Genomic DNA, 24,144 nt, shown 5'->3' on the forward strand with positions numbered 1-24,144 from the left:
GTAATTATTACTCTTCACCGAAATGCAAAGCTTGACATTAATCTGAGCACTGGATGTTTGCTTAGCTGAGGCGAATATGGTCCTACCCAACGATTCCTGATGTCAATGTCTGCGCTGTTGGTATTTGTGAATGATCTTCCATCATTATCAAAGTTTCATCGTTGATATATCGGATATCATCCTACGCTTTTGATCGTGTCGTTGATGAATTCTTTTTGGAAAACGCTTTGTACATTTTCCATCTACAAAGCAAGATAATAAAAGTTTTAAATGAACACGTGGGCCATGTTTGTGGTAACAATATTGAACAGTCATCCATATTCCTAAATCCGATTGCTTTGGACCCCGATCGGATCTCACGATTCGATTGAAATCGGAGCAATTCTCGATCAGATTAACAGACACGAAAGTAATTTTAAATTGATAAAATTCGAAAGAAAATCATTACTCGATGTTGTTTGAATACTTAGAAGACAGTCATAACTCAACTTTTTTTTTCTATAAATGTCCTTGAATTTCCGCCCAAATTGTTCGTAATAAAAATCATTATTAGCGGCAATTTGGGTTCAATATTTTCCCCCACTTGCAGAGAATCAATCAAACGAATTATTCGGAATTGTTTATACAAAAATACAAATATCGCAATCAAAAATAGAAGATAGGAATGAAGTTGGTTTTATAAGGTTATACGAATAGTTTTCAAGTTAAATTTATGCAAAAATACAAAACATAAATTATTCATAAAATACAGTAATCAGTATTCTAGTAGTATCATATATAGTTTACGACCTATTCGCACACCTGCCAAGTTTTTTGGGTATAATTTCATTAAAATAGGTCGAGCCGTTTCGGAGGAGTTCGTCCACGAACATTGCGACACGAGATTTTTATATATATACAGTACGGTGCCAATGAAAATGGTTATCTCTAATTTCAAAAAGTTACCTAATAAAAAATGTTCACCACCTCAAAAAAACACCCTATGGCGAATTTCAGCTTAATCGGACTTAAGGGAGAGTTGCGCAAAGCGGTCAAAGTTTGAGTTTTTAGAAAATCGAAAAATCACCCAAGGGGAAGTAAAGAAAATCGGGGTTCTCGAAAAAAAAATTTATGCCAAATGTCTTAAAATTGTATGAAACGTCGAGATCTAGTGTCATCCCGAAAAATTTGTTTTTGTCAAAAATCGGCATTCTGGGACTTAGGTTTTTTTCGGAGTACGAAACGGAAAACATGGTTTTGGGTGCCATTTTGCAAATTACATTTACAGCCGAGATTTACAGTTATCTCGAAATTTTTTTTGTCGAAAAAAATATTTTTTTGGCACTTCGCCTGAAAAATCTATTTTTGACAATTTTTTTTATATAACTGTAAATCCCGACGTGTCATGCAATTTTAAGACATTTGGAACCATTTTTTTTTAAACCCTGATTTCCGGTGATTTTTCGGTTTTCAAAAAACTCAAATTTTAACGTTTGTGACACTAGTAAATGAAGCCCGAATGAGCTAATATTTTGCATAGGGTATATTATCGTGCAAATCAACATTTCGTAGCATGTTCCGAATGAAAAATCGAGAGAACTATTTTTATTGGCACCCAAAACCATACTTTTCGTTTCGTACTCAGAAAAAAAAAGTCCCAGAATGCCGATTTTTGACAAAAACAAATTTTACGATATGACACTACATCTCGACGTTTCATACAATTTTAAGACATTTGGCATAAATTTGTTTTTTCGAGAACCCCGATTTTCTTTACTTCTTGACGTTTCGTGCAGTTTTAAGATATTTGGCATAAAAAAAATCGAAAACTCTGATTTCCTTTACTCCCTCCTTGGGTGATTTCGATTTCGATTTTCTAAAAACTCAAATTTGACCGCTTTGCGCCACTCTCCCTTAAGTCCGATTAAGCTGAAATTCGCCATAGGGTGTTTTTTCGAGGTGGTGAAAATTTTGTATAGGGTAACTTTTTGAAATTTTAGGGTCGATTTTTTCCATACATTCATTGGTACCCTAATGTATATGTATATGTATGGATGAAAGGAAATAAAACGAAAACGTGTCTTATATGTAGCTAGAGATGTTAGAGAACTTCTAAAATCCTTGAAGCGGATCGAGTGGCAACTTCTCACTCTAAAAAAACTTGCAAATTCTTAAAGACTTGAAGAAAAATCCCTCCTTCCAACAGACCGTTTATATTTCTTTAGAAATTCCGTCAAAAATCGTCTCGAGTATTACTGAAAAGCACAGAGAAAAAGAAAAGGAAAATACGTATTTGTTCGTGATGATTTAAAATATACGTCACCTTTTCCCCAATGCTTGCTGCTATATAAATTCTCTTCTTATTATACACGAATCCTATAATATAGTGATTGTACCTTCTACCAATTAAATTGTGGGTCCGCTTCGTGTTGCTGGTGAAGAGTCAACCCTGAGGTAACCATAACCTCCGAGCTGGCCGCTACTTACAGCCAGGGTTGCCAACTATAATATAAAAAAATCAGGAAGAATGAAAATAAAAATCAGGATAAATCAGGATAGCTCATATTTGGTTGTCCGAAAAGTTAATGTCGATTTTTGGGAACACAAAAACATCATTTTTAATTATAGCATTATGTGTTATTAATTATTAATTTTATATCCAAAGTTCTGTTTCACAATCTTTCGCACAGCTTAAATATTCTATCCTCCCAGAACATGTTTGCTTCCTCGTCGAAAATTGCTGCGAGCCATACATGTGAGAAACAGGTTGCTTGGTAGTACCTGGTAGTACAGAATCCTTTCCAAATCCTGCCAGAAACAGAGTATATCTTCCTTCAGGCGAAGACCGGACCGTAAAAGAATGAATAAGCGAAGTATAAATTCTCGCATAAGCGGAAATGCTAGTGTTTCGCCTGAACTTTTGATCGTTTATATTTTTTTCCGAAAAACCTACAGCATCACTACAATTGACTGCCGAGAAATCAATATTCAAATTTTTACTGAATTCATCACCATGCTTTGGAATGAATCTTTACTCAACAATTGAGGAAAGCATATCATTAAAATTGATTCTACTTTGAATCAGTAGAGCAAATTAAATATAAAAAAAATTACATATAAGACAATCTGGTTTCATAATATTTTCTAGCACTGTTTAGGAAAGCCACGAAACAATTGAGGGTAGAAATAAAAACACTTTAGTACAGCTTTGCGTCTAAAGAATTTAACTTAATGTAGGATATATACATGTGCGATTCGGAGAACTATCATGACAGGCTATCATTTGGCATGGAAACCAGTATACTTATTACTAACTAGCTGTCTCGGCATTTGTATGGCAGCTCCCCCTTAGAGAAGGGGGAGGGGTCTCAAACTATCACGAAAACCTTCCCCGGCCCCAAAAACCTCTATATATATATATATATATATATATATATATATATATATATATATATATATATATATATATATATATATATATATATATATATATATATATATATATATATATATATATATATATATATATATATATAGATAATGTAAAGAGTACAAAAATCAGGAAAGATCATTTCAGAAAAATCAGGATAAATCGAGTGTTCGTCAGGATATCAGGGAGCATGCTAAAAAGTCTGGGAAATCCTGAAAAATCAGGAAGGTTGGCATCTTTGCTTACAGCATGAAACGAGTAGGTCGTTTGAAATAGAACGAATGAAAAAAATGGACATTATTGAACCATGCGATTCAGATTACGCAAGTCCTTTGCTTCCTGTAAAAAAAATGAAACGGAAAATTTCGAGTATGCCTTGACTCAAGGAGAGTGAATGAAGTAACGAAAAATGACGCATATCCTATGTCGAATTTGCATGAAGTATTGCACAGAATCGAGCAGGTAAAATACTTTAGTGTGATAAATCTGAAAGAAGCTTATTGGCAAATTCCACTTTCTGAACCTTCGAGAAAGTATACAGCTTTCAGAACTAAAAATGGACTGTACAGGTTCAAAGTAATGCCGTTCGGTCTAAAAGGTGCACCGTTCACAATGTCAAAGCTGATGAACATGGTAATAGGTACAGAGCTGCAACCAAATGTGTGGGTGTATCTAGACGACATTATTATTGCCACAAAATCGTTGAATCAACATTATGATTTAATTAAGAAGGCAGCAAACAAACTTAAAGCAGCTAACCTGACGATATGTTTAAGTAAATCCCGATTTTGTAAAAAAAAAGCGTGAAATATCTAGGCTATGTGGTATCTGAAAAAGGTATTTCGGTAGACATGGAGAAAGTAAAACCGATTTTAGATTACCAAACACCGAAAACCGTTAAAGATATTAGGCGACTACTTGGTTTAGCGATTTTTTACCAAAAGTTCATTAATAATTATAGTGACATAACGACATCGATATCCGATTTACTGAAAAAGGATAAACATAAATTTTCTTGGACTACAGAAGCCGATACAGCTTTGGGGAAATTGAAGGAAGCCTTAATTAGTCCACCAATTTTAGCAAATCCTGATTTCAATAAAGAGTTTACTATTGAATCGGATCTTACTGTTGGAGCAGTGTTAACTCAAATACAGGATAACAAAAAAAGAGTTATCGTTTATTTCAGCAAGAAACTAAATTCTACTCGCAGAGAATACGCGGCGGTAGAAAAGAAATGTCTTGCGGTTATGGGCTATTGAAGTTTTTCGAGATTATATTGAAGGAGCCCATTTTCAAGTAATAACAGATGCTCGAAGTCTAGTTTGGCTTTCGCGAGTAAGTGCTGAAAAAGGATCAGCGAAATTATGTAGGTGGGCGTTGAAGTTACAACAATTCGACTTTAGCATTGCATATAGAGAGGGTCGCGATAACATTACCGCGGATTGCCTTTCAAGGTCAATCAACGCTGTACAGGCAAAATGGAAAGATATTGACTACAAATTGATGGTCACGAAAATTAAGAATAATCCGGAAAAATACCGGGATTTCAAGGTAGTGGATAATACAGTTTATAAGCTCGTTAATGACCAATCAAAAATGACGGATAAACGATTCGAATGGAAATTAATTCCGAACAAGGAAGAAAGGTTAGCCATAATACGAGAAACGCACAATGAAGCACATTTAAGCTTCGAGAAAACCCTTAGCAAAATCAAAGAGAAATTCTATTGGCCACTCATTATAGTGAGATCAAACAATATTGCGCCGGTTGCATAATATGCAAAAAATCAAAATCTGATAATATTAACCATGTTCCTCCCATGGGCAAACAGAAACTTGCCACTCAACCCTGGCAAATAATCTTTATTGATTATGTTGGACCTTTTCCTAGAGCGAAAAAAACTGGCAACACTTGTTTGTTGGTGATTACCGATATTTTTACAAAATTTGTAATCATTCAACCGTTGAAGGAAGCAAAAGCAAAACTATTAGCTTTCTTCATGGAAAACATGGTATTTTTATTATTCGGTGTGCCTGAAATAGTCCAATCCGACAATGGAGTTCAGTTCACTTCCAAGAAATCTGAACAATTGCTGCAAAAGTATGGGGTGACACATTGGCTTACTCCAGTTTATTTTCCTCAGGTGATTAACATCGAGCGAACCAACCGGGTAATTACATTGGCAATTCGAGCCCCGATAAAGGAGAGCCAAGATCAATGGGACACTGATATATACAAAATAGCAAATGCAATTAATAATGCTTCACACGCATCAAGTGGTTTTACTCCATATTTCATTAATTTTGGAAGAAACCAAATAAGCTCAGGAACGGAATATCAAAGATTGAGAGACACGACTAGTGGACTGGCACAAAATGAAAAAGAACATGGTGAAAAAATGGTAAAAATATATGAACAAGTTCAGAAAACCTGAAAATTACATACGACAAATACTCAAGGTATTATAATTTAAGATCTGATAAACTGTTTCAATTTGAAGAAAGGCAAAAAGTTTCACGGAAAAATCATATTCTTTCGGACAAAGCGAAGGGTATAAATGCGAAACTCGCACCAAAATTCGTTGAAGCAATAGTGAAAAAAAAGTGGGAGATTTTTGCTATTTATTGTCAGATTTGAATGGAAAAACGATTGGATTGTACCACGTTTCACAACTTAAAAAAATTTAAAAAGACGACTTCAAGCTATGTATACAAACTAAATTAAGGGTGGCAACTTAATAAGAAAACACGCAAAGACGTTAATGATGAAAAACAAGAAGCTATGTATAAAAACAACAACATTAAGCATAACAGTTTAATAAAAAAAATACGCGAAGACGGAAAATGAGGATATCTAGAGAGCTATGTACAGAAACTAAATCAGGAGAAAAAAAAATGATGTAAAAACACGTTCAGACGGTTATATAAGAACTCACCAAGCTGGTCACTTTTTGGTAAAAATCCATGTTAGAATGGCATCTTCTTCGTCAAAAAAAAAATGTATTATAGTTGAAAAATCTAAAAAAAAACAACAGTTAGTAAAACAGATTTAAAAAAATACTTACCAAAGTGATACTGATTAAATTCCGTAGGTTGTTTTGTTTTATGCCATCGGTGGAACCCAGCTAAATGATATGCCAAAGGAGAGAATACTATTATTAGGAATAATACATACAAATAATACAGTACAGAAACAAAAAAATCATCACAATAGAAAACATAAAGTCATTGACCAGAGGTCAAAGACCTGAGACTATGGAATATATAGAACAAACGAGAGAATATATTTGGACAATAAAACTCAGGATAGGAGACGAATATTAGAACGAAAATTAATTTATAGATTAAAACTGAAATTAGTATTTACGTTTTCGCATTACAGCATCACTTTGTACTGGAAAAACACTACAATTCGAATAATTTTTAAGCTACTATAACTAAGTAGCTGCACTCCATCGATTTCAAAACACAACTACAACAGCCCAACAATAGTATCCGAGAGTATTGTGTGAGAGAGTATAATTTCCGAAGTTGATAGAAATGTGGTTCATTTTCCATATGTTCCTATGGAGTGTGATTTGGGATGCGCGTAGGCGTTTTGGCTGCGTGCAATTGAGAAAAATTGGGTCTCAGTGCACTGGCAGTATATGCTCTGTCAGCATCAAATGGTGTTTGTTTTCCAATACATATATTGGAGTTAGTACATAGGGTAAATTTATCTTTTTCTGCGAAGGAAAGGCATAGTATTTTTCCGAGATTATTTTCGGAAATATGAATTGGGGTAAAGTTGTTCCAATTGACTAATTGGAGGTTTTATTCGGTAATTATACTCCAATTCGTAAATTGGAGGTGATTTGGTCGATTTTATACTTTTGAGCACACTCGAGGATACTATGAAATTTCACCTATACAATTCCCATAAACAACAGATATTTTAAATAAGGTGCGTACCTATGTGAATCCAAATAGAATTTCCGCTCCAACTATCTGGACCAATCCTGTGTGGTTCCAGATTTGAAAATGTAATACGTTGAATTTAATAAAGTTTGAATAATCAGAAACTGCTGCTCTAGAAACTCCACAATAGTAGAATTGATAATTTGATTTATTGAATCTGAAGGGAAATCCATTCCTAGTAATGAAGAATATATAATTTTTCTTTGTGATTTTTATTTCCAGCCGAGGAATGGAGCTCTTTGGAGGCTGATTCCCATTTCAACATCTTCGTTAGATTTCTCGTCGTGAACAGCCAACATTTTAAACTGAAAAAACCTAGCTGCACCAAGGACTAATTTTCAAACTTTCCGTTTCAACTCCGGCTGATCTACAAAGCATCCCCTCTTCCCACCATCAAAGCAGCACCGAGGAAAGACTAATTATGACATGCCGGAGAAGGTCAACGGAGAAAGAAAAAAAAACAACAAACTCGCCTAGAACCCCCCCCCCTGCAGTACGAGACGAAAAGCGATTAACAAAAGTTTTATCTCGCCCGTTGCCACCCTGTGTTTTCCGCCGAGTTTATTTCTTTCAATAGCTACCTCGTCTGATTTATCGATGGTAGTTAATTAGAATTTATTCATCAGCATTTTAACTCCCGCCACCAGCCGTCGGTTGTTAACCTGGGAGAGGGGTTGGGGGTTGGAAAAAAGCAAATTAACTCGTTTGTGGGTTAACGTTCGAGTTGTTTTTCTTTCGCACCGCTCCCTGAGTTCGTACGAATCCGTTGATTGTAGGAGATGTGCAGGATAATGAAGGTGGGGAATTGTTGGGTGGGTACATTGTCGGAGTTTTTGTTTGGGGTCAAAAAGTTTTTCCTAGGGAAATTTAATTAACATTGTTTGAATGAAGCTGTGGTTGCATCTGATGCCGGTTATGCTCAATGCGGACCAAATCAACAAACGTTCGCGTATTTGTAGATCTTTTCGTAAACTTCGAAGCCAGGTTCCTAGTAGCCCAGTGGTTAACCGACTCCGAATGCCATTCGTGGAAGGCCGTCCAACTTTGGATAAATTACTTATTTCTTCATAATTTCAAATGTCGATCGTGCGTAACTGGCGGGGGAGGTGTGGTGGCCCCTAAAGAGTTGCGACTTAATAAGATGTGAAATTAACTGTAAGTCCCGCTTCCCGTCGGCGCTGGCGCTGCCGTGGGTAAATAGCAGAAGGTTTCTCTCTTTATGTTTGTAAAGGATTATGAGCGTATCATCCCCGTGGCAGCAGATGCGAAATTCAATAAGCGAACTGTTTGGGAAATTTCAGTATTCCGTTCGTCTCACTTTCTGGGTTCCATTGTGCCACCTCCCTCGTGAGATCCAGGAGAAAAGGATTGGATCAAAATATGGGAGATGTTTTTTATTTCGATGCAGAGCACGATTTCATTTTGATTTCGGTATTGACACAGTCTAGCTGTATAGATTGCGGTGGGATTTATCCCGAAAGATTGAGACGATCGGAAAGATAGAGTTTTAGCTAGATGTGGAAAAAAATGGGTTATTGGCGAAGAGGGGTTTAATAAGTTTCACAGTCAATAAACGAGTTCTCGGTATTCAAATATATCTCGGATGTGCTGCAAGAAAACATGTTTTGTTTTAGTGTTTGAGAGCCTTCGTTACACCGGATACCAGAGACTTGCATTCTTACTCAAGTTCTTGAAATCATGAACTCACCCTCTCTAATTATTCATTTTCTCATTTTCATGTCTCCTCCTGTGCTTATCTTACAATTTACTGCTAATATCATCAGCTGCTCGACGAGAAGCTTTCTTCTCTAATTTGGAAGCAATTTATCATATCCCGGTGTTTCTGAGTGAAACAATCAGGTAAACTCCACTTCCATAATGCGGCAGCTGAATGGCGAGAAACGGTACAAAAGTCGGAGGCATGATTGGAGCGAGCAAAGTTTCATCATTACCCGTTCCTTCTCGCATTGCCCGGCATATTTTTTTTTGTTCTCTCGAACGGCAAAAAAAAAATCTCAAGAGCCGGAAGTAATACAAGAGCAACCGGCTTGAATCCGATTTTATTCGGAAGCCTTCGTTTTCACACCCCTCGCCGTGTACGTGTTTTGTGGGTGATGAAAAATGAGACGGAAGTGGAGAACCAAACAACAACAAAACTCGAAAACGAGCCGTTGAAAAAAAAATCAGTTTGTCTGTCCGACTGCTTGCAGTGAGGATACCGATAAAAGTTTCAAGAAGTTTTTCCCTTCAACTTTCTTGTTTTTTTAATGATCGTAGCACCGATGGTGGCGGCTGAAATCAGTTTTCGAGTGTTTCCTTCGAAATTGCTTAGGTGTCTGCCATGCTTTCGACATCTTGCAGTCATGTTTGCTGGGGGAAGTTACTTCTGGTCGGGAGGGTTGAAGTTTTTAATAAATGCACCTCTCGGGTCAAATTTTGCGCCGTTCGCGGAATTGCTATTGCGGGATGTAATGAAATTTTTAAGCGAGTAGTCATATTTGCTTGTAAGGCTTGATATCGATTCTAGTAAACTTCAGATGTTCTCCTTCATTGTTTGTTAGCTACACTCGTTTTGCGATTTAAACGTTTCATGCTTTTTTCGTAATTGGTATTTTGCTTCGCTTTCAACCCCGAAAATCACGAAACCGTGAAAATCTGACATTATTGCCACCGATCCTTAAATACCCTCATTATTTCCGCTCCTTCCAATTACAGTCACCTCAAAGCGAACGAATTGCAGAAGATTTCGCTACACAAAAAATGAAGAAAAAAGTATGAAAACATTCTCAGAGGAAGGAAGAAAAATACGATAAAACCATGACCTGGTGACAGTCTCGTATTTTGCCTTCCTTAACGAGTTTCCTCCGTCCCTTTCTGGTGTTTGTCCCCCTTTTGGCGGTATAAAATAACAATTTTGCCTTACCTCTCCAATTGGCGCTAATGACACCACACATAATGATTAGTAGGTATAATTACAGATTTTTCAAAGCCATTACAACATTGTTGATTCCATTTTCACAGGGGAATGTTTTGAATTTATGAAGAAATCGAACCCAGCACTTTGTCACTCTGAATCCAGCCGCTCGCGAGGAGAGACATTAGCGGGAAAAAATGAGCCACGAATTGGAAACGGAAATGCAAATGTGTCTGCTATTGCGGTAATGTCTGTTTAGTCTTCAGGGAACGACAGGAGAACCCTGAAAATGGGCCGTGGTGGCCGCGGGTTAGTGAAATCGTGTTTCTGGTTGGTTTATTGGGTCAACTGAATGAGAAAAGCAATTGAAATCTGAGCAAAGGATGTTGGGAAAAATTACGTAGAAAAATGTGAAAATGTTTACGGAGCACCAGCGTGAATAGTAAAACTTCGTCGTGGAATCCTCGAATTGCGAAACTGTGGATGGATAAATAAAAACGACGAAGACGAGCTAAGCTTGAGCAATGTTCAACTAACGACAAACTATTGGGGAATTCTCAGCGACATCTAGAATATAGGTTATTCTAATTAAGAATTCGAATTCGTATTGAGATGTTTTTTTTTTATTAATGGAATGCTTCATTTCACTTTTGCTCTAGAATTGATCACAATAAAGAGTTTCGGCGCCAACTCGTCACTGGTGTTGGCAACCTGTGTTGCCACAAGTACACATTTATCCGCAAAGGCACAGTTTGGTGCAGATTCTGTACAATTCAGGTTATAGACTTTTGGTCTAAAGTACGAATATGTACAGATTTTTTCAATATTAAATTTATAACACGTGAAGTTGCAGATGAGAAAGGGATTCGATTCGAAAGATTCGATATTTAAAATATGACTAATTTCATGTAAAAATCAATATTCAAATGTTAAGCTGAAAGCTAATTGGCTATTATAAGTACAATGGAGTTAAAATCGTGATTTTTTAAGTTTCCTACTGAAGGGTAATTGAGAATTGTTTAAAACGTTATTGCAGCGAAACTAAAAAAGATAGGAGTTGAGTGTCAAATAACAAGTTGTGCAGCGGTTAGAGAGCTTTTTGATTGCTAGAAACAATCAAGTTTTTTATGATTTTTTGAGATTGAGTCAATAATAGTACCTTAAAACCACTAACTTTTAGGTTTTTTACTTCCGAAATGTTGTTTCAATCCACTAATTTAAATTTTTCACAGCTGTATCCTCTATTAAATGTCCTAATCTTCCAAATGGAAGCGACATAATTGTCCTACGAAGTGTACTTTTTGAAGTAGAGAGTTGAAGGCAAACAGAGTCAGGAACAAAAAATGTTCAATAACTCTGTCATTGTTGGATTTCGGCCATATGCGTAGAAAGAATTATTCCAACAAAAATGCTTCTGTATCATCTTCTGAAAGATTTCGAATGTATGTAATTTTTGTGAGAAAGGTGTTTTTGATTTTAAGGGGATAATTCAAAAATCAGATTCTTCTATATTCAAAACAACACAAAAAAATGCATATGAAACAATCAGAAATAAAATTTCAATTCGATTATACAGTACAGTTAAAACAAATTGGAGACTGTATATAATCAAGACCGTCCTGTATAACACGTAGCAATGAAATATTGCGAGAACTTCTAGGTTTTTACGATGGGGATTTGCAAGAACTGGAAAACGAATACCGCGCCCCAATACAGCCATTCCATGCCAAACCGATATAAGGGTTCTCAGATTTTCGTGAAAAGTGGTGGTTTTGTTCTCTATCGCAAAATATTGGACCCATATTTTTATATTTTCTTGTTAGGGTGATCAGTTTAATTTTAGGGTGGTCCGAAAATTCATTTTTTTCTCATTATTTCCAAAAATTATTTTTGATGTAGGACTACGTCTTACATTAAGGGTGCCAAATCAGAAAACAGGTCACGTTTTTATGAAATAAAGTAAACATTAATAACTGTTTTTGCTGCGATCGGATTTTAACGATTTACATACCAATCCAATCGGATATTCCCCAAGATTTGTTTAATATGCTATACATTACAATCCCATAGTTTTTATATGGTTTAAATTGATGAAAATTGGAAGCATTTCCATTCTCCCATTCCCCCATCCATTTGTTCTGTCCATTTTTGTGCTTTCCCGAACAAAGCGATAACGGGCAACCTATGCAGCTGCTAGAATAGAAGGGGGATAGCGAAACGAGGATATTTGCGAAGTAAACCCAGTTACTTAGTATTTTCTTAAAATACTACACTTGCAAAAATTTTGAATTTTTCGTAATTATTAATTGTATTTGTTTTTTATAGTTTTCATGGTCTCGGGACCAAGAGCGCTATATTTTTAAAATATTTTTTCTTGCAAGCTGAGGATTTTTTTAGGTAACATATCCAACAATCAGAGATGTGTTCATTTTCGTTTCTGAATTATGATTTTTCAAAGTTAACCGATGGTCTAAAAACCATTTTTCACATTTTCTCCAAAAATGGCGTTTTTCAAAAAATCGTAGCTTTTGTATTATCTAACCGATAACCGATTCTGATAATCGAATTATTGAATTGAAGTCAATGAGCTAGTCTTATTTGAAAAAATTTTAAACTTAAAGGAATTCTATTCGCATAGATTTCGTCTAGTCGCATAGGAATATCGAACGAAGACCAAAAACATGTTAACTTTAAAAAATCATAACTCAAAAACGAAAAAGAACACATATCTAATTTTTGAATATGTACTGTAAAAAATCCTCAGCTTGCAAGAAAAAATATAAAAAAATAGCGCTCTTGGTCCCGAGACTGTGAAAACTGTAAAAAACAAATACAAACAATAATTACGAAAACAAAATCCATTTTTTTTCGCAAGTGTAATATTTTTTCTAAAGAAGTCTAGCTAATTGGCTCCAATTTGATATATGGATCATCTGAATCAGTTCAGTAGTTCAAAAATTATGATTTTTTGAGAATAGGAAAAAGGGGAAGAAACTGATATTCCGAACTATTGGTTAACTTTGAACAATCATAACATATAGAAGAAAAAGAACACATCTCTGATTTTGAGATATTTTATTCAAACAATCTTTAGCTTTCAAGAAAAAAATATAAAAAAAAAATAAACCCTTGGCCCCGAAACCATGTAAGTTATAAAAAAACAAATATAATCAATATTTCCGAAAACAAAATACAAAATTTTTGCAAGTTTCCAAGAAAACTATCTAATTGACTTTAATTTGATATGTCGACCATCTAAATCGGCATAGTGGTTCAAAAGTTATGAATTTTTGGAAAAAGTCAATTTAGGAAAAATAGGTAAAAATATTTTTTTCAAATCACCTTAAAAGCGAATGGTCACCCCAACGAAAAAAAAACGGTTCTAATATTTTGCGATAAGGACCAAACTACCGCTTTTAGTGTATATCTGAGAACCACTATATTGTTAAATCACAGTAACAGGATACATACATTAGTAGGTAATAATCTGACGCCTGAAAAAAATTTACGATTTGTTTCCATTTTCAGTGCTTTGATACTTCTTTTTTAATACTACCTTAACATACTATGCCTAAATTCTCGGCAACTGTCGAACGTTTTCTGATAACAACAACATAGTTTATAAAAAAAAGGTTTTTCTATGCGACACGCGGAAAAAATTATGTAGGTGTAGTTTTTGCTCGTTAAATTGTCGAATTGCCCGAATTGCCCGAATTGCCGTTCAAACTTATAAACATTAGTCAGTGGTAAGTTTCTGATGCCGTTCACTTAGCTGATCCGCAAATTCTTCATTTCATTATGATTGGATTACTATTGCAATATATTTTATGAATCGCTCGGACACAGATCGTCTGAGTATCACTGACTTTAATTCACTTCAACAGACCAGTCTGCGATAGTTTTATCCACCAATGATCGTTCTGTACAACTTTGTAAGTTTTGCAAAATATTAGGTTCTCCGGAAAATTCGTACCGATTTTGAAGAGAAAACAAAAGCATCATATTTATAGAAATACATTTATCGATTATATAATATATATGCACCATTTCGTCATTCTTCACACTTCACACAACACATCAACTTACAATTCACTACTATCAGAATGCTCACGAATCGTTCCTGTTGAGGCGAATATCAAAGGAAGTGTTTGCCCTTGGATGTCCTACGATCTATGGAAGCTGATACAATTGAAAAATAGGTATTTGAAGAAGGTTAAAAATAGACCCGATGATTCGCATCTCCAACAGATGTTAAATCAAGTATCTAAAAAAACACAAATTGAAAAAAAGAGGTGTAAAAATGCATATTAGCAACACAAATAAGGCCAACATGTGGAAAACAATGAACTCTATTTTAGAACGCACTAAAGATAAATCTCAAGTTAGCCTGATTCATAATGGTAGTGAGTTTACAAATAATAATGATGTATGTAAAATTTTCAATAATTTTTTTACAAATATTGACAACTTATCTATGTACTCACAACATGTCCAGAACTCAATTTTCTCGTATCCGTCAAACCAGAATGAGGTTATTATGATCATAAATCAGTTGAATAGCAAAAAAGGTTGTGGGCCTGATAACATTCCAACAAGTCTCATAAAGAAAAATCATGTTGCCATTTCTAGAATCTGCTCACAAATGTTCAATATAATGTTGTACCAGTTCTCAAAGCCGGTGACTCCACAAATCCAAGCAACTATCGACCGATTTCAACACTATCGGTTTTCAACAAAATATTTGAGAAACTTAATAAAAATAACGTTCTCTACAAGTTTCAATACGGATTTAGATGTGGTGCACTTCAACTGTCATCACTGAGCTTTTAGACGATCTAATTGATGGGATAGATCATAAAATGATTGTTGGTGGCCTATTTCTAGATCTCAAGAAGGCATTTGATACAATAGATCACCAAATATTGCTAAAAAAGCTCAATATTTATGGAATACGTGGGATAGCGAACGACCTTGTCAGTAGTTAACTCTCCGGTAGACAACAATATGTAACTCTTAACGATGGTAAAAGTACCCTAAGTCCAATAAATATTGGCATACCTCAAGGTAGTAACATTGGGCCCCTACTATTCCTAATGTACGTCAAAGACATAGGAAATCTGCCTTTGAAAGGAACAGCCAGACTGTTTGCGGACACAGCATTATTCTATCCATGCTGTGACTCGAGATCAGTAGTCTCACTAATGGAAAATGACCTAGCTATCCTCAGTGAATATTTCCGGGTAACTTGTTATCACTTAATCTAAAAAAAAACTAAATGCATGCTATTTCACTCACCAAGGAAAAAATATCATTACTTGTCCAGACCCCAAAATTCTAAATGTATCTATCGACAAGGTCCCATACTTCAAATATCTTGGTGTCCACCTAGATTGTAACTTATCCCGGAAGTACCAAATAAATTGCTTAGAAAACAAAATCTTCGCTCTGCGGTGTCTTGAAAAGAGTGTCCTCTTTTGTGCCCCAAAAAGCCCTTATAAACTTCTATTTCGCATGCATCCATTCACAACTACAATAAGGCATTTTAGTATGGGGGCATGCATGCAAAACAAGGCTCAAGAGACTGTAAGTGGTACAAAATCGTTGTTTGAAGGTAATATACTGCGTCCTACCCTGGAGTTGTATTCAAACGACTCTCATTGTATACTGCCACTCATCGGGCTGCGCGATTAGTAAACTCGTTCACAATGTGAGAAATGATAATAATAGTCACCATAACATTATAATACCTACAATGAACCATGGACATAACACACGGCAAGCTCATAATTTAATGCGTAGTCAGGCAACATCGTGCATTGGTCAAAAGCGCATTCTTTATTATGGACCGTCTCGCTTTAACGTTCCACTACCAGAAATACGAATGATAACACGTCACTTTAATAATAAACTGAAACTATATTTTAAGTCAAAAATACATGAATTCATAATATGAAAAGCAATCAACCACAACAATACAGCAAACTTTTATGTGCCTATTATTTTTTGTTAATACGTTTACCAGTATATATATTGTGTTTTTCGTTACTCATACTTTAAATATTGTTTTAATGAATATTGGATCCCTTAAAAGAAATAATATTATATAATATTAGGCCGTCAAAAAAGTCCTGCGGTATTTTTTTTGAATTTTCATTTGTTCATAAAATTAGTTACAATCATCTGTTTTAAGTCAAATATGCGCCGTTTTGTTCGATGACTTGTTCCCAACGAGATGCCAACTTCATAATACCCCTGTTATAGAAGCTCGCTTCCTTATTGGCAAAAAACTCGGATAGCCAATTTTCACAGGTCTCTTTTGTGGCTAACTTCTGACTACCTAGCTCGTTCGCCATGGACAAAAACAGGTGGTAGTCACTTGGTGCAAGGTCCGGAGTATACGGCGGATGCAAAAGAACCTCCCATCCGAGCTCCCGGAGCTTCTGGCGCGTCACCAAAGAAGTGTGTGGCCTGGCGTTGTCCTGATGGAAGACAATGCAGCCTCTGTTTATCAAAGATGGCCTCTTCTTCATGAGTACTACCTTCAAGTGGTCCAGTTGTTGGCAGTACAGGTCCGAATTGAGCGTTTGGCCATAGGGAAGCAGCTCATAATAGATTATTCCTTGACAATCCCACCAAACACACAGCAGAACCTTCCTGGCCGTTAATGAGGGCTTGGCCACCGTCTGAGCCGCTTCAGCGGGCTTCGACCATGACCGTTTGCGCTTCACGTTGTCGTAAGTGACCCACTTTTCATGGCCAGTCACCATCCGCTTCAGAAACGGGTCGATTTTGTTGCGATTCAGCAGCGATTCACATGCGTCGATACGGTCAAAGATGTTTTTTTGCGTCAACGTGTGTGGCACCCATACATCGAGCTTCTTTGTGAATCCAAGCTTCTTCAAATGGTTAATAACGGTTTGATGACTTATCCCCAGCTCTTGGCCGATGCTACGGCTGCTACTATGCCGGTCTTTCTCGGCTAATTCAGCGATTTTGTCGCAATTTTCGACGACAGGCCTTCCGGAGCGTGGCGCATCTTTGACGACCTCTACACCAGAACGAAAACGTTGAAACCATCGTTGTGCGGTGGAAATGGAAACTGTATCGGGTCCATAAACTGCACAAATTTTATTGGCAGCTTGAGATGCATTTTTGCCTTTGTCATAGTAGTACTGTAAAATATGTCGGATTTTCTCTTTATTTTGCTCCATATTTGCGACACTATAACTCACGCACGACTTAACCAAACAAAAAACTGTCAAGGACTATATTATAGCGCGCAAAAATACCTTTCCAACAAGCTATAGTATACAATGAATACAACTAGAACTACGCGCTTACAACGACACCTCGCGGAAATACCGCAGGACTTTTTTGACAGCCTAATATTATATAATTATATAAAAAGAATATATATCCGCTCGCCTCCTCATACTAACATTGTCTCATTATTCCATCTATTGTTATCTGTTTTCAAATAAATGGAGCCCAATTCTGGGAAGCTCAAGCGAGAGTTTCTTCGATATGGGGGTGAGTGGAGGGCATAAAAAACATGAACATTCCATCCTCCGAAATCTTGTTTGTTTTCTTGCCGCAAAACTGGACAAGGTATATTTTTTCTAAAGAGTTAGAATTATCAAAGAGACATGAAGTTTGCAATTGTTCAGGTGGAACACGAGGCAATTTATATTGGCTAATCCTGGACAATTGTTCTGGATCGCTGATTTTAACTCGTTCAGTTGCGAGCAGTATTTGTTCGAATTTATCGACTTGGTAGATGCTCACAATGAAGAATTTCTTCACAATCATATCAGCCTCTGAGCATTTTATTTGCCTTGAGTTTTTTCTCAACAGTGATGTAAACGGTTTGATTTTTCACCATTTACATGTTTTTGTAATAGAACGGCGTGTTTTCATTACGTTTATAAATCGACTCGCAGATGCAATCCATTAAATACTTGTTGATCAAACAACCCATACATAGTAGCGTTTTACATAACCAATCTTTAACAGATGTTAATGATGTCATCGTATCAGATATGTTGATTCACATGCGTGTACCTGGGATTATTCTTGATCAGCATCTCGATTTGATTGTCATCAATGACGGCAGAAACTTTTTATGCCGATTTGTGTGCTCACCTTCCCGTACCGTCAATAACGAGCAACTAATATGTTCGTTTCGGTCCGTTTTCAACTTATTTGGTATAAATAAGCCATTCGCGATGTGAAAACACTCCACTTCTGGTTTGGTGGGCATCGAAAAAATATCGTTGCCGGTGAGCGTCGAGCGGGAGTGGATTGTTTTTCACAAGACAGGTGAAGGAGGAGTATGCAGTAGAGTTTCTTTCCACAAGGGCATAGAGGCGAATGAACTGAAGATGTTTAAAGTCTCTTCGAAAACTAAAATGGAAATGGATGAAACCACAGTGGCGTGCGAGCTAGCAATCACAACACAACGAGCGGACATCATTCATGCCTAATGATGATTTCACACAGCATTACACACACACATATCTCGATACAATAATGGAATGAGATGCGAGAGCGTTCATTGTTCGGGAAATGAGAAAGAGAGGAACTACAGCGATTTAAGCTTCCCCATTTCTCGATAGTTAGTGGAGATAGTTGCATCAATCGATAGGAAATATTTCTACTCGTGCAGCTTAGTACCAACATTCTCTGCATATGTTGTTGAATGGAAGAAGGGTTTGCTATAAAGTATGTTGTACACAGAGAACAAATACGGTTTAATCAGACACGTACCGGCACGAGCAAATACATTATATATTTATATTGTCAGACATAGCAGGTTCTCAGTACGACCCGACAGCTCCGACGGATATATTGATTTTTAGCGAGAAGATATATTCGCGTTGATGACATTGAGCTTTCTATCACGAGTTTTGGAAGCGATAATGACAATAATCGATTTTTAGGTGGAATAAACACACCTTCAAGATGAAAATTACGAATGAAAAATAACTTTTATGTATCTAACATTTAATATTTAATATGTTATATATCTAATATAAGTTTTAAATTGTTCATATTTTAAATGATTTTTTCTACTGCTGCAGAAGTAAATATAACTAAATAACTAAATAACTAAAAAGTTATTTTAAAAATTTCGATTCCTTATCGAATATGTATTCCATGTAATATACTCTACACATTTTCTGCAAACAGGAAGAAAATCTTAAACAAAAATTGTATCAGATAATGATTTGATATTATGGCAATGTTCGCTAACATAATAAAAAAATCCATGAAAAAATAGCTGAGTAAGGGACAGTATTAAAATTATAAGCGCCCCACTAATTTTGGATATATTATGTAAAAAAACCTCAGCTTTCTAGAAAAAATATAAAGAAATAGTGCGCCGTTTATCTTTAACCATGTAAACTTAAAAAAGAAACAAATTCAATCAAATATAGCAAACACTTTCGAATTTTTCGGATCACCCTAAAATGGAAATAGGCATCCTAATGAAAAAATAAAAAAAAATACGGGTCTTATATTTTGCGATAAGGAACAAAACTACCAATTTTCACGAAAAACTGAGAACTACCACATCGGTTTGGCATGGAATGGCTGCTATACACATACAGTGTCGGACAAAACAGTAAGACCACTGTCCAAGCAAAACAAAAAACACCGACCTTCTCACGATCTTCCATAGGTGCTCTATAGGGTTCAGATCCGGTGAATGTGCTGGCCATTCCATGATATCAACTTTGTTATTCTGGAACCATTTTATGACGGTCTTGGCGGCGAGCTTCGGATCGTTATTCTGCATGAACTGTCATTCCAGGGGCATTTCCCACTTGGCGTGTGGCAGCATAACATCCCTTAGGAATTGGGTTTAGAGGTACTGATCCATGATACTATCCACCCAGAAGAAGTTGGCCGCTACCTGCCTTTGACATTTTGCGCATGACCAGCCGCTGTGTTTCCGTGCAGTTATGCGAGTGAACCATTTTTCGTTGACTGCAACTAGAATTCGAGAGTTAAAGCCTTACATACTTCTTGTTTATGTGACAAATACTTACCAAGATCCGAAAAAAACACAAAATACTACTGGGAAACAATCAATTTTCTTCAAAAATTGCTCGAAACAACCGAAACGGGGAACTGTATACGGTATTGTTTTAACTACAGATGTTATCAATTTCTTCGAACAATGCAAATAAATTATTATAAAAGGATTGAAGCTCTGGATTGGATTATGTTTGCTCAATGTTTTGTCACTTTTTTTTTGCTTGAGCAGTGGTCTTAATGTTTTGTCTGACGCTGTCGAATACATATTTGATACGAGAAAGTCAATTTTCATTCTTCATAATCATTTAAGAAATGTGTTTCTACCACCTGTATACTCTTTAGAATTTTCACAGCACACCAGTGTGAAAATAAATGTTTTGAATGGAAATTAACACTCCCGTATCAAATATGCATTCTGTTTATTACAAAAGACGAATTTCAAGCGAACTTGTTTTAGGAGTTGGCAGCACCATCTCAGATTGCAGTGAAATTTTGTGGGTATGAAGACATTGGCCATTCAAGCAGCTTTGTATTGTAGCGTGCAGAATTCACAGCTACGGTTCCGCCACAGTTCGGAGGATTTTTGAAGGCGAGTGGCTTAAGCGCCACCTCTAAGAGGACCACTCGCGCGAGATTTGCCCGGTAAAGGACCAGTCTTGCAACTGGCCTCTGAAAATTGTTAAAGAATCGCTCGAACAGTGACTCTTCCCCAAATGTTTCCTAAATGCGTTCCTATGACTTGTTCGGCATTCGCTCAAAGGATCGGAGGAAATTCGCAGCTGAACCTGGATGAAAAGGCACAACAAATTGCTCTTCACTCGAATTCTAAGGTGTCTACCTGGGAAAATAATCCCTAACAAACAGCCGTCGAATGGCTGTTCGACGCAAAAACAATTTGAGCTTATGGCTAACAAACTAAACTTTACCTGTTTGAGCTTTATTTCACAAGCACAGACACTTAACGGATTTCTAAAGGCTTCGAAAACTTTCGTTAAATTCCCTATCAAGAACAAACAATATTTGGCACATTTGAAAAAAAAACTTTTATACAAAATTTACTTGTAAAGTCACACCGCGACGCGATTTTGAAAAATCGCACTGCTGCCCCTTCCACTGATTGGATCCAAGTGGACGAGCAAAAGCGTTCGAGTTCCTTGAAACAATTAGCCTTTTTATTATTTGCCGAAGCAAATAATGTTCTTTTTGAACCGCGAATTTCCCCAAACCCCCAGTCATGCAGCCAAACAAGTCATAATTGTCCGTTCTTTTTTTGTCAAGGTTGAGCTAATTCTCGTGATTCTTCCACGGAACCTGGCTTCTTTATTTTCCTCGCGCATGAGTGACCACCTAGAGCGTCGCTTAAGCTACTCGCCCTTAGCATATGTTGGTGTGGCGGAACATGAGCTTTACTCGCGCTCTTCGATGTGGTGTTGCGTACAACAACACAAGGATTTAATGCAATATATGGGAATCGTTGCGTGCAATTTTCATGAAAAAATTCCGTTTCATGTATACTGAGTCATTATGCTTCAGAAGAAGTTTGGCAAGTGTGAATAAAAAAATTAAATCATGCACGGAACAACATTTAAATATTAACATAATAATTCCACAAATAAATAAATAAATAAATAAATAAAATAATAAATAAATCAACCAAAAGTGAGTGAATAAACATATAAATAAATTAACTAGAAAGTAAGTGTATGTACAATATTGAAAATAATTACATAACACTTAACAGGATATTTACAAGAAATGTTAAACACTACAAAACACAAATGTACACCTGTTTTTACTTTAAATTTTAAAAAAATACACCACTTTTTGAGAAGGGACACAGTTTTTTTTTCCTAATTTTTTACAAATTTTTCTAACATGAAAAGTTACAAAATTTTGACCAATGAAGAAAATGGAGGAAATTGTTCAAATATTCATTTAAAAATATAGAGTTATTGAAAAAAATATAAAAAAATACACTGATTTTTTTAATTTAAATTATTTTTTTCAAAAACATATTTTTGAAAACTCCTGAAGAAAATTGTATGAACAGCTCATACAATAACAAAAATGTCATCGATACGTTGGAAAAAGGGTCACTTCTACAGGGAAAAATTTCTGCTAACAACATATTTTCCTTGTTTTCTTTGAAAAAATACTTTTTACCACACAAATTGTTCTTAGAAACATGGCGGTATTCATCAATTGAATGACAGGAAATGAATCCAAGTTGTATTTGTTCAATAACAAGCAATAATAAGCGGGGAACCAGGTGGATTTTGTTAATTTTTATTCACTGCACATCAAACCGGAATCAATTCATCGAAATACACGGTAGCGTTGCCCATCTCGGCACCAATAGCGAGCTCCTGACCACTTTTCCCCGTATCTACCAATATAATGTCTAATTCTGCATTCGTAACTACCAAATCAGACTCCCCTATGTTTTCATTCTTTTTATCTTTTTTACTCTCTTTGCAGCAGACTCCACCATTTCTCACCCATCCTTCCTGACAGCTAAAGTCTGAATCCATCAAAGCAATAGACATTTGCCAGATAACATCTCTCGCCATCGATAGCCACTCGCAAAGCCACCGATTCTCGGACAAACTTATCAGTGCCAAATTCGGGAAAGCGTCCGGGAATCTCCACATAAATTCCAACTGATTACCTGCAAGATACAGCTCCTCCAGTGGCTTCAGCTGGAGAAATGGCGTGCTGTGAACCGAATGTAGCCTGTTGTTGGAAACATCCAACACGTGTAGCTGCTTGAACGTGGAGAACCAATCCAAATTAAGATAGGAGAAATTGCAGTATGCAATATCGATCACTTCCAGCGCTGTTAGAAATCTTAAGTTGGAGGACCACCTGGAAAACACCGGTGAGCGAACTGCGAGTTTCTTCAAACTATAGTTGTGTTCTGCCAAAGTGTCAAGTTCGACGAGATCCGTACCCAAAACTTGCAGTTCCTCGATTGTGGACGAGTGGATAAGTACTTCTCGTACGAATCCATTGCGTAAAGTCACACGTTTGGCGTCGGCGATCAGTTGGAAAAAGTCAATGCCAAAATGACGAATTGTTGGGTTCCGAAACTCCAGCTGCGTTACGTTGGGTTTGACGAAGCCAGTCAGATCGGCGGCTTTAGACGTTCGAAAATTTTCGATCACACAAATGTTTAGCATCACATATTTCCGATCCTCCAGGCAATTAAACTGAGTATGATTGACGACCAGTGGAATGGAATACAACAGCAAGCACCTGGGACAGAACAAAATAATTATACTTTATAAAAATATATAATTATAATTCGCACAAAAATTGCGGTTACTCACAGCACAGCACATCTCATTTCAGCGATAGCCAGAGCTTGACTTGCGTCATGTTTGCTACTGCGAGTGAGGGAACATGCGATAATGAGTCGTGTACAACGTGATACTGGGAGAACAGATCACGATGACCGTGATGCTTGTTATTGTTGATGTTTGGCCTTCCGATCATATGAGTAACGTGACGGAAGGGATTCCCTGTACGTATAAAATGGAATGACAATAACAATCCATGAATGACAATTTCAATGTTGGACTACGTTTGACAGGTACGTATAGGGTGTCAAATGAAAATCTAAAAATTGGTCATGTGGTGAAAAAAAATCTTTTGCATTGATCGATCGGAAATATTTCTAAACACCTACTACAACAAAGAAAATTGAAACTAAGTATTGAACAACTGTTGCGTTATTTCATTAAAAAACCGTTTTGATTAGTTTAGAGCACACCCGTCGAGAACAAGCACCAAACACAGCGCTGAGGCACAATTAGTTGTT

The 24,144-nt window shown here is 36.4% G+C and overlaps 1 protein-coding gene and 1 long non-coding RNA gene across 4 annotated transcripts; both read right to left on the bottom strand.

Annotated features, from left to right (window-relative positions):
• Positions 1 to 279: 279 nt before the first annotated feature.
• LOC129774966 (uncharacterized) lies at positions 280 to 22,092 on the bottom strand. Of its 2 annotated transcripts, XR_008742824.1 has the most exons (5): positions 20,336 to 22,092; positions 19,946 to 20,279; positions 6,349 to 6,537; positions 2,188 to 2,481; positions 280 to 2,130 (listed from the first exon to the last, which is right to left on the bottom strand). It is a non-coding gene; the product is annotated as an uncharacterized LOC129774966 (long non-coding RNA). The 2 variants fall into 2 exon arrangements; XR_008742823.1 differs by having other exon boundaries at positions 280 to 2,481.
• A 502-nt stretch (positions 22,093 to 22,594) lies between these two features.
• On the bottom strand, positions 22,595 to 23,824 carry LOC129777442 (uncharacterized). Of its 2 annotated transcripts, XM_055783706.1 has the most exons (3): positions 23,654 to 23,824; positions 23,275 to 23,579; positions 22,595 to 23,211 (listed from the first exon to the last, which is right to left on the bottom strand). In XM_055783706.1, exons 1-3 carry the CDS (start codon positions 23,668 to 23,670, stop codon positions 22,625 to 22,627), a joined length of 909 nt encoding a protein of 302 aa, XP_055639681.1. In that variant the 5' UTR covers positions 23,671 to 23,824; the 3' UTR covers positions 22,595 to 22,624. The 2 variants fall into 2 exon arrangements, with proteins under 2 accessions (XP_055639681.1, XP_055639680.1); XM_055783705.1 differs by having other exon boundaries at positions 22,595 to 23,579; positions 23,654 to 23,809.
• Between the last annotated feature and the right edge of the window lie 320 nt (positions 23,825 to 24,144).

This window comes from Toxorhynchites rutilus, chromosome 3 (genome assembly GCF_029784135.1).
Source record: "Toxorhynchites rutilus septentrionalis strain SRP chromosome 3, ASM2978413v1, whole genome shotgun sequence".
NCBI classification, from domain to species: domain Eukaryota; kingdom Metazoa; phylum Arthropoda; class Insecta; order Diptera; family Culicidae; genus Toxorhynchites; species Toxorhynchites rutilus.